General features: G+C 36.1%; 3 protein-coding genes and 1 long non-coding RNA gene across 4 annotated transcripts in view; all 4 read right to left on the bottom strand.

Annotated features, from left to right (window-relative positions):
- Positions 1 to 496: 496 nt before the first annotated feature.
- LOC138139622 (prolyl 3-hydroxylase 1-like) lies at positions 497 to 9,626 on the bottom strand. Its single transcript, XM_069059968.1, has 9 exons — positions 9,062 to 9,626; positions 6,971 to 7,114; positions 6,741 to 6,921; positions 6,531 to 6,656; positions 6,340 to 6,476; positions 5,789 to 5,893; positions 1,461 to 1,821; positions 999 to 1,192; positions 497 to 944 (listed from the first exon to the last, which is right to left on the bottom strand). Exons 1-9 carry the CDS (start codon positions 9,491 to 9,493, stop codon positions 744 to 746), a joined length of 1,881 nt encoding a protein of 626 aa, XP_068916069.1. The 5' UTR covers positions 9,494 to 9,626; the 3' UTR covers positions 497 to 743.
- LOC138139637 (uncharacterized) lies at positions 1,976 to 5,556 on the bottom strand. Its single transcript, XR_011162341.1, has 2 exons — positions 2,435 to 5,556; positions 1,976 to 2,147 (listed from the first exon to the last, which is right to left on the bottom strand). It is a non-coding gene; the product is annotated as an uncharacterized lncRNA (long non-coding RNA).
- A 665-nt stretch (positions 9,627 to 10,291) lies between the features above and the next one.
- Positions 10,292 to 10,799, bottom strand: LOC138139633 (COX assembly mitochondrial protein 2 homolog). Its single transcript, XM_069059985.1, has 2 exons — positions 10,612 to 10,799; positions 10,292 to 10,560 (listed from the first exon to the last, which is right to left on the bottom strand). Exons 1-2 carry the CDS (start codon positions 10,690 to 10,692, stop codon positions 10,387 to 10,389), a joined length of 255 nt encoding a protein of 84 aa, XP_068916086.1. The 5' UTR covers positions 10,693 to 10,799; the 3' UTR covers positions 10,292 to 10,386.
- A 176-nt stretch (positions 10,800 to 10,975) lies between these two features.
- LOC138139631 (syndecan-like) overlaps positions 10,976 to 18,031 on the bottom strand; it is a 30,400-nt gene continuing 23,344 nt past the window's right edge. Inside the window, exons 2-4 of the mRNA XM_069059982.1 lie at positions 12,899 to 13,058; positions 12,668 to 12,838; positions 10,976 to 12,605 (exon numbers count right to left, since the gene is read on the bottom strand). Coding sequence (XP_068916083.1) covers positions 12,436 to 12,605; positions 12,668 to 12,838; positions 12,899 to 13,058 — 501 coding nt within the window. The 3' untranslated portion in view covers positions 10,976 to 12,435. The remainder of the gene's footprint in view (positions 12,606 to 12,667; positions 12,839 to 12,898; positions 13,059 to 18,031) is intronic.

Below are 18,031 nucleotides of genomic sequence, written 5' to 3'. Positions count from 1 at the left end.
CTGTGCACAAATCTATTTAAAAAAAAGTAAGTTGCCCAAGTGAATTGTTTACATTTTTTACACAATTTGATTTGGTCATAACAGTGCACTTTTAGAAATTTCCAAATAATTGTCGACTTATGTAAAAAATAAACCTACGCAACTCTGTAAAGATAGTTTTAACGTAACTATTTAGAATTCTAATCATTCTTAATTCATGATGAAAACGTTGAACGTAAAGTAACCTATATTTTTAGGGCAACCCCGTGCTCGGATATTTTTAGAAACAATTACAAATATTTATTTCAGGCGTCTTAATTGATTTTAATGGCACCGCGCTTCCAGATATATTACCCAAAACGCCAAAACTGAATGTCTTCGTCAATTGTGCTACGAATACTCTAATTAACCGTTTAATCGACCATTAGGTTTCGCTTTATTGGTCATTTCATTTACGTTAATGAAACGTCGAGATTCTTTGCAACCGCTCTCGGTAAACAAAATAAAACAGCCCGGATCTCGTAGAAACTTTATTTTAAAAAATGTAGAACAAATTTGACTAGGTGCGTAGTCGTACACGGTGACTTACAAAACAACTCCTTGAAAATAAAAGTACTACAAATTCCCAACATAAAATTAAGTACACGAGTATCATAAAAACACAACCACGTTGAAAAGAAATACGCAAGATGGACAAACCTACATTGCGATAAAGAAAGCACGACTCAGTATAAGTTTGAATTGTCAAGCTGTCGAGATCGCGATCATTCCTTGAGGTCCTTCGTTTGAAATAGTTCTACCACTTGGCGAGCAGTAATTCTTTCGGTTTCTTCGTGTTCTGGATCGAAAGTGAACCAGACGCCGATCGCGCACCGCGATCCTTTCTTGACGGCTTTCACTCCGTGCAGATTTTCCGATCCGGAAGAAAATGCGATCATCCGTCCGCATTTTGGTTGGACGACACTCTTAAAAACAGTTGTTCATTTTATTTTGCAGAAGCGGGGTCCAGATCGGTGTACCTGGATTTGTGCAGCGTTCGCATCCGCCGCGAAGATAAATTCGCCGCCTTCAAAATCATTATTCAAGTAGATAATTGCGCTGTAATCTCTCCAAGTGTAGGCCGGCGGTAATTTTTCGCAGATGTTGTCGTCCAAGACGTTACAGTTGTCTGCATGGATCGGGTGGCTGAAGTCTGTGCGGTTGGTAGGGGAGTCTAAAACGGACGGTTTTAATTGTGGTCCATGCCGGTCTGGATGTTGGGGGTGGAATTGTAATTTTACATGCGGTGTCTTCGTAAGCTATAAATGGAAGCGACCTAGTTGGATAGGTGTGATGCTACGTCACGTGTACCTGTGGGTGGTACACACCTAACAAAATTCTTCGATATTAAAAATAAAGCGGAGATATGCAGTCGCGTATGCAGACGAGTATGAGGAGTTGCGGACGTTCCTGTCGTGAGTAGGGTTGTAGGAGTAACTTACCTGGTAGAGCCGATCTGCAAACGAGATGTGTGTACGTGAAGTACAGTTGTTTTTTTACTTGAAAAAATTCTTGTACTTTGACTTTAGCCGTGTCGGTCAGTCTCAAATACAGTTCTAAATATTTCGGGTCGAGCAGACCGAAATAGACCAATAAAGCTGTTCTGTTTAGAGTAACACCTTCGAATTTTTCCATAACAGTGTGCGGTGATTTCTTGCCTTGATAACCATCTCCCAGTATTGCAAACATCTTGGCTATGCTCACTAATGTTTTACATTCCTTGGTTGTTGCCAAACCCTCCGATACAAATCTGTTTGGACCTTGTAGGTGCTTTTCGGTCATTACAACACGATATTTTATCGCCTGTTGAAAAAAGATTAATTTGAAAAGATGACGAACGAGTGGAGGTAGCGCCGTGAGGTTAGCCAAACTTGATCGTTACGGCGTCGAAGCGAGAATACGATTTTGTACATACATCAAAAAAAGCGGTTTTAGTAGAGGAAAATGGAAAAAATCGTTATTTTCGTACGTCAAATTGTTTATTGTAAAATACGAGATTCTTCTATAAAATAATTCAAAACAAGAAAGTTAATTTGTGAGCGAAACGTACACTTTCGTATTTATAAAAGTCCCAAAGCATGAACCGGAGGTCAGGCAGTGTTGTCAGTTTCTAGTCAAGAGGTTTGGCCCTGCAAGTCAAAGGGTATGTTAATACAAACCACATGCATAATATAGACTGTTGCAAACATTTGACACACCAAAAATCGAAAGAGTTTAAGGTGACCATACCCAAAGATAGAAAATAATCATTCAGCAGGACAGTCGCCCGAGACGTAAATTTTGATGTGTGATTACATAGAGTGCGATCCACAAAGAAAATTAACTGTCAATATTTTATTCGTAAAAATAAACAAGTAAATGATGCATTGGTTAAAGCAGAATCGTAAAACACCCACAATAGTTTAGTTTGACTCACCAAAATCTATTTACAGTTATGTAAATTTCTCTTCGGTCATATTTCAAAATACGAAGCGTCTCTACCGACGTCATTCTTTCTTATAAATTCAAATAAAAACGTTTGTGCTATTTTGTTTCCATCCAAAAGATTATTTTCGTAAAGAACATCCGTTTTTCCATAACAGATTTTTTACACCAATTTAAAAAAGTCTTATCTGCTCCAGAAAATGTCTTATCGTGCGAGAGTGCAAAAGGTGACACATGTTTTTATTATTTTGCACAAACTGCGAGTCTGCCAACCTTTATTGTATTTCTTGTACTCTTTTCTCAACAAACAGATAACTGACTGTTCAGAATTTCTTTTGTTTGATAAGGGTTCTAATAATAACATTTTGTTTTACCTAAATATTTAAATTTTTTGTTGTTTTGACTAAAACAGTCTAGGAAGAGTATCATTGTGATAACATTATTAGCAGTATAATTATCTTGAAAAAAATAAAAACATCATTACAAAATTAAGCTTTTTAGAACACGCATTTTATATTAGCTGCTTTCCATTCAATATCCTTATGCCCCTAGTGCTTGAAGCCTCGTACTTCTCGGAGCTGCTCGAGAGCAGTTATGAAAGGAACGGTTAAAATGTGCGAACTTTGAATTGAAATGCCCGTGGTTAAAATCCTAGGTTAAAATGCACGTTTGGGCCACACGCCCCTGCACGAAAGGTGGTCCTTGAGGGGAAAGGGAATGGTAAAACCAATGAGCGTGATGCCCACCGTTTCTAGCAAATGGAACGTGGGGTTTCAAGCTCAGGAGCAGCTCCGAACGATTCTTTTGACCGAATGGAAAGCAGCTATTATCTTCGCCAAAATTATAAAACCACCACCTGTTGAATGAAGTTGGCAATAAAAAAATCCTTACTGGTTATTTTACCGTCCTTAGTTGTTTTCGGTTATACAGGATGTCTCAAAATTCGCGAATTCCGAAGGTTGTAGGGGATCACTTCAGTAGTCCAAATATGGAAATTAAAAAAAATCGGGACTCCCCCCACAAAGATACATACATTGGTCTGAAAGTGCACTCTTTGAACTGCGTTTTCTTCAAATACATGTTGAAAAGTTCAGTGTTTATTGTTATTTTTGGTGTAGATGATTGTGGAAAACAATTACGAAAAACAATTTTTTGAAGAATAGCTTTACTTTGGAGTAAAAAAATCATAAATTTTTGTAATTTTTCTTAAAAATGGAACGGCAACGTGGCTAGAATAGTATTTTGTCACTGTGGATATGAAGGCTGCTACGTATTGAACAAAATTAAAGTGCTTACATCTTCTTCAGGAAGAGCGAATTTTTCGAGCTCCACTGGGTCTTTCCCTACCACGCTCTGAATTCGGAATTCTCGAATTTTGAGACACCTGTATTGTAAACTAATTTAATATAAACTTTCGTACCCTTCAGTTAGTTCAATTGCCCAATCGGAAAGAAAAGCACAAGGCCTAACATTTTATTTTCTCCGTGTCAAATGTACTTAAAGTTGACTCAAGTTGCAAAAAACCAATTTGGATTTGCAACAACAATTTTATGGCATTAGTCGTTTGAAATTACTTTAAAACTGTACTTATATGGGAAATATTCAATCCAAACTATGATTTTCAGGTCCCTTTGTGCCTTTATTTGGTTCAAAAATATTGAAAAAATGCTGTTGCAAATGACAAGTGGTTTTTTGCAACTTGAGTCGACTATATACGATTGCCATTGTACAGGATTATTCTAAATGATTGTAGTCGAAGTAGGCGTGAAAACTGAATGTAAAATTTTTGGTTGCCGCTCCACATAAAAAAACATCAAAATGATGTGAATAAGTGAGTACATATCGTTCACACACGGGAGTTAAATTGAGTGCAAAACAACTCAATATTTCTGGATTCAATCGTTAATTTAACAAAAATAAATAAAAACCTCACCACCGCACTTTTCACTTAAAAAATGACAGTGACAGCGACAAAACTGACAGTTCACATGAAAGCGGCAAAAATGTAATAACATGGGCAAAGATTTGAATTTGAACATGGGCATGGCCTACTTCGACTACAATCATTTCGAATAACCCTGTATTTTACAGGTAAATTGCAGTGTTGGTGGTTTTATAATTTTTGGCGAAAATTATAAACTCCGTTTCAACTGAATTGGCATGGGGGTGGCTGTGGAAATTCAAATTTCTGTTGGCACCCATGTGTATACCCTGCTTGCAGTTTTTTTGTATTTCTTTATTTACAGTATGTACTGCATATCAGTAAATTATTGTCAATGTCGACATTTGTTTAAATTGCGTATAAATATGTATAATTTACAAATTTGATTCTTAACCAAATTGAGTAATATTAATTATAATTGACAAAATTGACAGATCTATCTAGTTACTTTTTGTGTAAAGTAGGTACCTTTCACTGCCTTTCACATTTACAGCGCTATTGACACGGTCATGGCGCCTAATCTTACGCCAATTTCATTGAAAAGGATTGTGTGTGATGATTGTTGAAAAAAAAGCGAAAAAAATAAATTACCAACGTGTTATTATGGTGTAATGAGTTCTGTTGAATTTAGATATGAAATTTACTGAAATTAAAGTCGAGGAAATGGTTCTGAAAAGCAAATTATTCGAAATCTTACCGAGTCCTGGTAATATTTCGTGGTAATTTTATGTTGGTCATAAAGCTACTGCTTTTAATTGATATGTTGGAGCAATGTGGACATTAAAACGTCGGATTTTACTAGTGTGTTACGTATGATCGGTCCTTTTCGAACAGTTTCGTACAAAAACTACTTTTTTGTTCGATACTGTCAAAATTTGAGAATTTTCTCCTGTTAGAACGGATTTCGATAAATGTCACAACTTGTCAAATCTAAACGTCAAGCTAATTATAAGATTTTAAGCGATTTGGAGCCTCTAAGGGGAACAACAAAAAGTTGTACTCAACTCGTTCGTGTGTAAATTGGGGTTTTTTTGGCACTCGTGGGCCTTTAAAACCCAATTTACACACGAACTCGTTAAATAAACTACTATAGCAAAACTCTTTTTCGAATATGTAAACGAACAATTTTCTTTACAATCGACTTTGTAGAATGATTATTAGTAAAAAACTTAACTTACAGCAATTCCGGGAAATCCAGTTGTCAATATTTACTGCTGTTTTAAACTTTCCAATTTCCAATCAAATACTTCTTATCTACATGCAAAAAATACAATTAGATTTTTATATAATTGAAAAATCTCATAATAACGTACTAAATTGGTGCTAATTACATAACTGTAAATATTTTTGATCGTACCGGAACTTATATTAATTTTTATAAATGAAAAAATACCTATTAGCTACCTCAGATGCGATTTCCTTCGCTGGATCATCGAACTTAAATTCTCGAGCGATATATTTTAATATTCTTCGTTCATACATTTCCCTTTGTATGTAGTGCACTGCTTCCTAGAGTGAAATTAAAAATTTTAACGTCACAATTAAATACCAATAATAATTAAAGCACATAACGCAAGAAAATAATAACACGAATATTTACATTGTCAAAATATAACAACAGGAATTGAAGCTTATTTATGTTCAGTGTATGTAACGTAAATTGGAATAAATACTAAAAAATCGATTTTTTGTTGTTTGCATGAATAAATTTTATTATGGTGGACACACAAGACGGGTTCCATATGTTGTAAGTAGAATTGAGATGAAGACGCCTCCGCGAGCAAATTGACAATTCTTCGTTCAAATCTATTGACGTCGTAAAAAGACATTAACTGTGCCAAAAATGAACAGCAGTCAAGTCTAAAATAGTATTTCTTTAGGCAGTGCGTACGTGAGCAAAAATGTTTCCAGATGTGCTGCAACATCAAAACTGGTGTGTTTACGTGTTTACTTACAGGTCTTGGGATGAAGAGGTCATCGTTTGCTTTAGGTAGTCTTTTGTAGTATTCCATGTTGCTCAACATGGCCTCATCGTCTGGATAAAATAATAAATAACTAGAAACAGCCGCACAAGCTGCTCTTAAATTACCAACTGCAAAATTTCGGTTTATTATTACAGTGTGCTATTTCCTTACTACGTACGTACTTTTGAAATAGGCATACTGTAAGTAATGATAATGGCTGGGAAGCAAATCGTCGTGTTTTTCTCCGTTTAAAGAATTCAGTCGATTTCGACATTTGTGTTTGCATTTTAGGACGAAAGTGAAATGATCTGGAAGGTAAATAATCCCCAATTGAATTTGACAGGGCCAATCAAACTCGCCAAACTGCGAAAGAGTTCAGTCCTTCTACTTACTAGCAATAGAAGGGATCAAATCTGGGTACCAGCCCTGATCAAAAGGTCCTTCACACTGCGCCCTGCATTCGTCTTCCGTCTGAAGATACGCCCCCAAAGACTCTTCAAAATTTTGCACGACCCCATCCCAGTCTTTTTTCTCGTACGCGTCAGCTCCATGAATGTATAAATAAACATAATCCTGAAACGAAATAGGAATTCACGCGTGTCAAGCATTTATATCGACTTACTTTGGCTTCAAAATTCACAACTTCCGTCATGTCGACACCGTCCATCGAAGAGTAATGTTTCAGATTAGACAACATTATTTTATCGTCAGGATGCGCCACCAAATAAGTGAAGGCGGCAGATGCAGCCTTCTGAAATTCTTTATTCTGGAAAAAATAACCATCATTGTCACAAGTCATGTCATTGGTTTGGGTTTTATCGAGCACAGCTCTGCAACAGTTGGAATATTCAAAATTGTGCAGGCGTGCATTTGATTTGTTTATAACGTCGAAAACGTACGATTTATAGTGTCATAAAATTGGTAAAACCCTGCAAGAAAATAGAATAATCTAGCGTCACTCGAACATTTCATAAACAACAATTTACTTCCCGTAGTTCTGGATAAAATTAGAACTTTACAAGTTTCCTTTTTTTCGCTAATCTGAGCTCTCGCACCAGATTCACATCGGCCCGAATAAAATTTGTTTAATACGCTCAGAATAATTTGATCCTTCCGGTACAACTATCAATAATATCAGATAAACCAGTACAGAAAGATTTGCGATTTGGATTTCTGGAGTGAACCATCAAATTACAGTTGTTTTTTAATTTGTAAAACATCAGAGACCTCTTTCGGAATTATCACCCGTTCAAACTGTTGGCTTGTTGCCAGAATTTTCAAATGTAAACGTTCTGACTCCTTGGTTCTGACGAGCTTCTTCATTAAACATTAGAAATCTGTTACGCCCTCATTTCATATCTTGAATGTACAACGATTGTGAATGAAATTTGCTCGAGCATTTGTATTTAAAGGAACTAATCTCGATGTTGTGCTCTAAAGCAGCCATACAAACAATATAACAAGCTTACAGTCGTAAAATGATAATTGTAAAGCTCGTTTAACAGGTACCTTCAACGAACAGCTAGTTATTTTCGAAAATGTGACTGTAGAGTAAATAAAAAATAAGGTGAGTTCATTTCCGGTGAAATCGAAAATGACAGGTGCGAAGAGGGAAAATGGTGACAACAAATATTGGAACATGAGGCAACAAATTTGTTATAGGTTGTAGCGCTGCAAATCGTCGAAACAATTCTCTTTCAGACAGAAGTGTTATTTTTGATAGCAATTAAGCGAAAGACAGTCTACAATGTTGAATTAGGAAATGATGCGGTTTTTCTCGTTGTTCCCTGGATTTTATGACAGCAATTACGTAAGAGGGTCAGAGTTATCGCGTAACGCTTAAATTTAGCGTCAATTCGTTATGAATTGTTCGACGTGAAATTGTCAAAAAGTTAACCCCATTAGAGTTATTCAAAATAATTTGTTTTAACTGATAGGCTGTTACACGGTTAACACAATCGGATTCTATTAATAAACTTTGGCGGAAGTTTCTGCAGAACGTTTTACAATTTATCTTCGGCAATATCAACAAACTGTTTCGTTCAAAGAAGGCGATCTAATTTTATTGTCTTTTACGATGATGGTCGGATGTTTGCAAAAACAAACACCCATTTTTATTGTCGTGGAGTTTTCTTTCATTCTATCCGAACAAATTATTTAAACAGTCCTAGGCCTTCAACAGTCGTGTTCTCGTGTTCGATAAAACAGCTGTCTGGAGTCTGTCGACTAGTGTTATAATTATGAATGTTTCAAGAAAGTCAAAATTTTTGTGTCATGTTAAAAAAAGGTAACAAACACAACGCCTACTTCGAAAGTATTTTATTTTAAAAATATCTGAATTGTCTAGTAGGTAAAAATAATTAAAAAACGAAAGTTAAAATTTATTTGGTCAGGTACATTTTGGGAAAATAGTTATCGATGTGGTTCAGTTTGAACTTGCAGAATATTTTCTGGCAGAAGATAATCCCTTTATACAAAATATTTTGCCAAAACTGATTAATGAGTTAATGTTGGAACCAAATGATTAAAATGCGGAAATGTCATTCAAAATTTGAGGGTCTAAACATTGTACATTTTCCATTAATATTAATTAGGATGTTCCATCAACAAGAGATGCTTTCTCTTTGTTACTCAGAGATTTTTGTGCATTTGGAGCTGGTCACACAGGCATAACATATAAAGATTATGAATATTTGGAAACATTAAAGATTACCTGAAAATAGCAGATATGCAAGTACTCGTAGGGCTTTTTATCTTCGAACAGTTTCTCTGCTTCTTTGTTGATATTTGAATTGACAAATGTGTCCTTATGTGCGCGTTTACATTTCACAATGCACAACGTCGACTTCACTGCCCTTTCGTAAAACAACAAGTTGTCCACATCGACAGGGTAGAGCGGTTCCGACAGTTGTGCTTCTTGATGGCACTTCAGTCGACAATTTTGAAGTTTTTTCGTGTAATCCCTGTATTTCTGTACCGCATTTTCAAAATAAACAACACACAAGTCGAACCTGTTGTCGAGATAGGCCTCCACGCCCTTTTCGTACAGGTGTACGCATGATTTTGTTGTGTTTTGGCCCCCCGCAAGCACATGTGTTACCACACTGAGTAACACTACGTAGATTACACGTGCGCTAGCCACCATAGCTAAGTCAGACTAAAGTTGGTCGCTGGTCGGCTGGACGGCTGCAGAGGCCCGGGTGCGCCGCTAATTGACAATGAATGTAATCTGGACTTCCAGCATCTTGGTCACTGCCACTCGCGATATTAAAATAATAATGACACTAATAAAAAAGACATAATCGCGCAATGTTTGAAACGCAAAGAACGGTAAAGATTCTCAATACGCGATTGACGATCGTGTTCGCTTCATATTTAATACGTGAACTGTGTTATTCAGACTTTTAAAACATTTCTTCATTATTGCAGCATTTTTACAAAGTAGAGGAATAAATAATACAAGATTGAATTTTTTGAATCTAATCTGTTGTCCATATTCTTGAACTGTTTATTTTATAAAAAATAAACATTAAAAACGACATTGAAAATTATGAAGTTGAACGTAGGTGTTGTCTTCGTTCTACGACGTAGGTTTCAGTGGAAACTGCAAGAATGAACAATGAAAAATTGGTGAACAATTTTCATTTTTTTGAAAAGAGTACTTTTACCAGTAGCATATTTTTTGGCGTGCAAAAATGTTTTTAAAAGAGAGAACAGTTAAAAACACATCAGTTTAGAAGTTGTGACGTCACAAACAAGACTGAAGGAAAAACTTACCACAAATAAAAATACGTTTTAAACATTTTCCCGTTTCAAAATATCGTCGTTTCTGATGTTAACGTGACCACAAAGTCTTCAAGTTTGTTAATTTGACTTTTAAAGTGATTTGAAAAGTGTACACAATGCAAGAACATCTACAGAAATGTGAAATTATACAAACAAATTTCTGTCATATTTTTAAATATATTTTGATACTTAATCAACAAACGTTGCTATATAAAAGAGAATGTAACAGATAAATGTACACTTTAGGCAGATTTAATTATTATTAGCTTGACTTCTCTCCTGTTCAAACAACATTTTTAATTTGGCTTTGGTTTGTAAAGATTTTTCATAATTTTGTTGTCTCCGTCTTATTCTCTCTTCTTTCAAGCACTTTGTGAGCGCCGAGTCTACGCTATTACAGAATCCAACGAATTTCCCAAGGTAATGCTGTAAAATACAATGAAATAATTTATTTTGTTGTATTTTAACCAAACTAACCTCTTTGTGACAATTTTGCAATTCTTGAATTAAATCGTTACACCTGTCACTGTGCAAATGGGGTGATAAATCGGTGTGCATTTTAAATTTCTAATTGAGTTTTCCCTCTGGTGTGGACCGATAACCTAAAAAATGTAAATAAATCTTGGAGCAGCAGGAGCACAGTTTCAGACTAGACAAAAACAGTGGCCTCTATTTCAATGGTTTTATTTTACTTCGTTACTCCTAGATGGCGCCACGCAACTCTATAGTCACTCAATGCCAGCTACGTCTCTAGGTGCACGTATCGCCACTTAGACTTTGATACTGTCGAGTATTTTTTAATTCTCCAATTAAAAATTCTGGTCAAATAAAAAGACAATCGTTCAGATTTCATTTATTTACAACGGGATTGTACACATTTGAGTATGTAAACATGATGCTGTGGCGGTTCCAGAAACAAATCTCTTGCAACCTAATCTCACACATATTAATATACGTATGCTGAATCACCTATTTCAAATCAGACTTAAGATATCCTAAGTAGGTTTAATAACGCTAGTTGCAGTCAGTGTTTTACGATTTACATCAATTTTATTTACATCGAATGTTATTATTAAACCCACTCATAACATCGTGCGTACATACTATTTCATTATTCTATTCAATACTATACAATTGTTATTGAAGAGCTACAATCATGTATAATAAAAAATTGTTATTGAAGTAGTAAAGATATATAATTCACATTATATTAATATTTTCCCGATCAACATAAATGGTTAAATAAATATAAAAACAATTCATTAATCGTAATATAATAATGTATAATAGTATGCAGTGCTGGTGTATATTGCAAACTATCTGATTATTATTTTTAATAGCTGCAATGCCTACTATTATATGTACACTATGTGACCTGCAGAGCAACATATATTGGCAGAAAAGAAAATGGAAATGTCAGCAGCAACATGAATGTGCCGACGTTTCCAGTTCCACTGCAGGAATTTACAAGGCCCATGAAGAAAGATTTAAATATAATTAAATAATAAAGTAAAAAGTTATAAAATACGGTAGGTAATGAGTTCTTTAAATGAAAACGGAATGTAAAAAAGTTTTCCAAACTTGCTGTTTTTCATATGAGCATATGCAAAATCCTGCAATACATGTCTATTACCGTTCATTACTAGTTCTATGTGGGTTATTTAGTCATTTCTTTTATTACTTTAATTATTACTATATTAAATAGGTACCTTTAAGTATAATTTGAGCATATAGTACGAAACAAAGAATATCATTAATAGCTGGAATAAAACATTTATAATAAACCGATTGCACAACGAATCATAAAAAGGTCGCGTGTACTATACACTCAAAGATAAAAATGGACGAAAAACATTTAGTGTTTTTGTTTGTTTGATACATTTATATATACACATTCCACTGTAAATGCGATGAATGAACTAACAACTTTTCAGACATTTATTTCAGAAACAATGAAACCATATTCGTTACACATTTTAACTGTTCACTCACACCATTGGCAGTTTTTGGCAATTAGACCGAATTTTATTTAAAAATGTTTTCAATACTCTTATAAAAAATAAATTTACTGAAGTATGCATTACTGAAGAAAGAAAAAAATAATTACGTATTTCTAGACAATGAAACTTTCAAACGCTTTCAATTTGTTAAAAGTGTGCGTTTTATTTATGAGTATGTCTTGTAAATGTTTATATTTGACAATTAAGCTGCAATACAAGCAGAGATTCAGTCCCTAGCGTGTCCTTCAGACTAACCCACTGCAGATCGTCAAGGTTAAGTCCATTATTAAAAACACTATTTTCAGGCGTAGAACTCCTTGTTGTTACCCCTACTATATGAAGTGGTTGTTGGCGATTGTTTCGGTTCACCTAATGCGTACGATCCCTCGTCTTTTTTACGCATCCTATACACGATGAACATCACCACTAATATAGCACACAAAAGACCGACGACTGCTCCACCAATAACGGCTGAGGAAAAAAAAAACAACATCTCAAAAAAAATACACTTCATCTCGAAAATGACAACTTACCCGCCAAAATTCCTGGTTGGGCGAAAAATGGAGTGTGACGATCCTCCGGTTTGCGATTCATAATGACTTCTGGGTGTTTGGTTGGACTGGGCGCTGGTTCGTGCACGATGCTTTCCTCGCGATCTGGCGCTGAAGATTTCTTCGGAGACGTGTCCGTCTCGGGATGTACATCTTAAATTCACCACAAATATTATCCCCGCTCGACAACCGAAACACCATAAATTAACTTACTAGGATTAAAAACTACGTTTGGTTTTAAAGGTGTATCCTCATCATCTGGTCCGAAACCAGATCCGCTTGATTCCAAATCATGGGTCACCTCTCCGATTCCACTTCCTTCGATATCTGCATCATCAGTAAACGTAATGTCACTGTTGCGTGGTCCACTTGCCTACAAACAAAACCAACTGTCAAAGCAACGTCAACAATTAAAACGTTCGGCAGAAATCGAACATGTACATGTCATGTTTCCACCCTTGACAACAATGTAGGAAAGGCGGCACCTTGCGGCTAATTTTCCAGATAATAATCGAATAAATTCCGCATCGAAATTTCCAATTAATACGTATTATAAGACGACTTATTCCGTCAGTTTTGGCTTCAAGAAATGTAGAAGGAGAGTAATAAATAAGCAAGGTGCACCCAAACTAAATGATACGTAAACAAAATAATCCGTCTCGTGAGCAATAAATATCATCAGATATTTAATAATGTACTCACTTGATGCTTTGTTTGAAAATGTAGCACACTTTTAGTGCCGGAAATTCAAAAATATGTCAGTGTATTCCCCGTTAGAACCCTACCAGTACTGCAGGATGAGGTGCGAATGGCGGCCAGAAGGCAGGACTAATCAATAATTGTCTGCGCTGCTTTTGCAGCATCCGTTCTATCCCTGACAGGTCCGTATTTCGAACTTTTATGTCAAAAAAATAACCAAATTAGCCTCTCATGTGAACAGACATCTCAAAATTTAAGTGCAAAATTCAATAAAACTGTCTCATCCGATGGAAATTACGAGAGGAGGCTTTTAGGTGCGCCGTTATGCGTCACTACGCAAAATAATCCGGCGTGCGTGCATGTGTGTCGAAAAAAAAGTATTCTCAGTCAAATAATACATAATATAAAATGATCCGAACCCAATTCACATTTATAAAATCAATTATGAACGAGCACGTTTAAATTCATTATGCTCATAAAAAAAAAACAACAGTTTTAAATTAGATAAAGTTTGCAACACATATACAATAAATATTTTCGAGGACGAACACCGTGTACAATAATATTTTACGTACAACGTGAACAACATCTCGCCACATGAATCACGAACGTGTTGCGATAATTTTCGAACGAATTCATCGGAGCTTCTGAAAAAGATTTGACTTCGCAAAATGTTGTCGAAATCGAAGTTTCCGCGATGAGGCAATAGAAAAAAAATAATTCCAACGAACGATAACCGAGGAGCAACTTTTTATAATTCTGTTATTGTTTCGATCTTTAGACATCGCGATAACATAAATTAACTTTCAATAAAACCGACATCGAAAGCGGGGAAAATTTTACGAAGGAACAAAAAATTCCACCCAAAAATGCGCGTAGCGTTTAATTTTGATTTAATAACTCGGGGGCTTTTCGATGCGGAATTTTCGGAAGCTCCTTCGAGAAGCGAACGGTTACTTCCAAGGGAATCATCCGAGAAACGTTTTAATATCCTCAGGTGGTGCAGATATGCTGGAAGCTTTTTCGCGATCCGGCTCGCATCAAAGTACACTCGCAAAAGAGAAACCGACGAGAGCTTGACGCAAACACGAAAAAATACGAGACGGATGTTACGATTAACAATAATTTTACAGGTGTGCGTCACATAAAAGTACTTTGTGGTTGAACATTCAAAGATTAAGCCGTGGGATTGGATTACTAACCAAAACAGAGCGAACTGTGCCCTATCAAAGCGTGCTCCACCCACAGGAGCTGCTAATTATTCGGGGTTTAATTGCCATCACCGACTCCAAAGCGTAATTTACATAATTTGAATTTATTTTGGATAATTTACTGTGCGACAAATAAATTATTCTTATTCGTGTTGCTCCGAAGCGTGAAGTCGACCGATCTTAACCTATCTTAAATTCCGTGTTGCAATTTCATTACGTGTACAGAAATGAATTCCGAGACTTAACTCGTTTGTTCGCTTCAAGACTTTCGGCATAGATGAAAGTCTCATTTTGGAGTTTCTAACTTCTCGGTGCTTTCTAAGCTCGTTATCAAATTTTAATTTACACAACATCAAAAATTCAACTCGGTCGATGGAATTTAAATGTATCACACTCGAACGCTGTACACCGTAAAGCAGGAATGTTAGAGGGGATAACACTAGACCTTGTTGGAATTCGACGCCGCTACATGTACTTTTCAAAGTGTTTACAGGACAAATCCTTAGCGGAGAAAATGGATGTGGGTAGTACAAGCGAAAACGCATAACCGATTCCTGTTTAATCAAAAACGGGCAATGCAAAACTGCCCACTTTGTAACGTCGATCAATCTGTGTAAATAAAAAAAAAGGTAATCTATTTTGGTAGTGATGTAATCCTGGTCTTACAAAGCGCAGTCATTGTTTGGGGTAATCTAGTGGCAATGCGAATAATTAGTCCTTGCTTTGCCAACGGATTTCGAATGGAATATCAAGAGAATTCATTGTCTGTATGATATGATAATGTATGAAATACCGCCGACCCGGGTCGGTCCTAACATTTAATTAAAGCGTTCATGACATCAGTATTAAATAAAACTTGTTGAGACCCTTTAAAGCGACGATCGCTGATCGAAAGAGATCTATCTCGATTTCAACGAACAAACCACCGCCGACGCTGTGCTCATTTTTCCCTGAATTTTACTCCTGCTCGGTCGAATAAAACGTATTTCGATGAGACGCCGCCAAGAATCGTACATCTGATTCTGAAGGTGTAAAACGTATAAAAGAAGGCTGCTCGGGGCGGCAATTAAGCTCTTCTCTGCTGCGGCCGCAGCAGGAGAACGCCACTCAAAAATGAAAAACCGCGAGAAAAAACTACTTTTTCGTGTTCGTTTCACGAGATACGTAACGTGAAAAGTGGTATATAACTAAATATAAAGAGCGATCAAATTAATTTGTAATCGAGTTATCCATGAATCCGAAATCGTATGTCGTTACTTGAACTCCACGCTCCAATAAACACAGCGTGAAATACAGGTTAGATCTCGACATATCCATCGCAAAAGACAAATCCATGGATGACTCGATTACAAATTAATTTGATCGCTCATATACATTTTTCAGTTTATATACATGACATCATTGTATCAAAGATAACCTCAAAATTTACAATGAATTCATGTTTTTCAAAATTTTTGCCTAAACGAACACGAAAAACGATGTGTGCACCTCGGCCAAAAAGTGCCTTTTGTCCTCGACAGTTTTCAATTTAAGTCTCGGCTGCGCCTCGACTGGAAAATCCAGACTCGGACGAAAAAGATACACTTTTTGGGCCTTGACCCACAAATAACTATATTCGTCGGTCGAATAAAATATGACAATCGAAATTTGACGTGGTAAATAAGTGTTTTTACCAATGAGCGGAGCTAATGGCGCGAAACGACGTGTAATGACGGTCGGAGTTTATTTGTTCGTGTTGTGAGGGCATTAGTAAAATCGTGTATCGGCGAGTAATATTTATACAATTATTGTGGCAAGTCGATTTTTATGGCGACTGTAGATGTACACTTTACAATGAAATCAATTGTTGTTTACTTATTTTGATACGGGCTAATTTAAGAGCTTCGGGAACGGCGTTGCAAAACTACTCCTTGAAGTTAATAAAGGTTATTGCTATGTTTGTACGTAACTATGAGCGACATTTATGACACACAATAAAACATTATCATTATCTTGAGACAGTTATAAAGTGAACTGGATACTTCACATCATCTCAAAAATAAATACTACCACAAAGAAAATACTTTTATGAGTGTCGTGTAATTTTTAATTCGACAGGATATTCTATTAATAAAACTGTTTATGTATTGCAGTTGTACCTATACGCATCTGACAAATTTCCTAATTCAAATATTGTCTGTCAAGGTTACAATATTTATAAGTGTCCACAACTCTTGAGTGCGCTCATTTCAATTTACTCTGGCAGATTGTTCGGATGTGTCATCCTGGACATATTAAACGATGAGAACCATTTTCGTTGCGACTTCACCAATAAAAATATTTCATGATGACAACGTCTTTACATATTGACAGGAAATGGTATTGTTGATGTGCATCAATCGAGGTGATTCAGTCCAACGACTCGGACATTCAAATATCCTGGCTCCTCCTGACAACATACGTTTTCATTTTTTCAAGTGCAATTTGACATAAATGTCATAATATCTAATCTACACGCGCAATACTTGTAAAGATATTATCGAAAGGATTAAAAACAACAAATTTTGTTTGCAAACAAAGATATATTCCGATCCTTTTGTTCCAACAAATCCTAAAATAAAAAGAATCATTTACACCTGAAGATAAGATACATGGGCTGATATCTGTTACGTATTTTACCGAAACGTGTACTCTGACATGTTTTGCCTGTGTAAAGAGCGTCAATTACAGCGGCATAATTAGTTTGACCAAGTAGCACCACGTATACAGGGTGTGTCAGAATTCCACCGACAAACTTTCAGGGGTGATTATATGATCAAAAATAAGCACAACACTCTTAAAACAAGTTACAAAAATTGTTCAAAATTTTGCCCCTCCTATTCAATGCACAGCTAACACCAGTGCAATAAAGGACGAGGGATATGTTCAAAAACTGCGGGTGTGTTTCTAACTGCTCTACATCCTGCAGTTACGCGTGGCAGTATAACCCCTCAAATGCTCCGACTAGTTTTCAGATGACCCTATAAAAAATCCAGGGGATTCAAATCTGTGAAGCGAGCCGGCCATGGTATCGGACCGTTCCTACCAATCCATCTCTCACGATACATCGAGAAAAGCACGTGCCTGCCGACTAAAATGTGCTGGTTGCACCGTCGTGCATAAACCACATTGCATGTCTTAGCTGTAGATCGACTGGGTCTATTCCATTGGTAAGTCATTTTCTAAAAAATGTGTCTAAGCCGCCCCGGTTAAGCTATCCGACAACACTAATGAACCTATCAAATAGTTGCCAACAATCCCACACCAGACATTAATTGAAAATCTGTATTGATAACCTATACCATCTATTGCATGAGGATTTTCTTTGACCGACATGTGCATGGTATCGATATTGAACATTCCTTCTTCCCTTGTAAATGCAGCTCTGGGAACCGTTCATTCTATTGTGTGCTATTCA

The sequence above is a fragment of the Tenebrio molitor genome, chromosome X, assembly GCF_963966145.1.
Source record: "Tenebrio molitor chromosome X, icTenMoli1.1, whole genome shotgun sequence".
Taxonomy (NCBI): domain Eukaryota; kingdom Metazoa; phylum Arthropoda; class Insecta; order Coleoptera; family Tenebrionidae; genus Tenebrio; species Tenebrio molitor.
The sequence above is the reverse complement of the archived record's forward strand: the minus strand, read 5'-3'. Positions and strand labels throughout refer to the sequence as shown.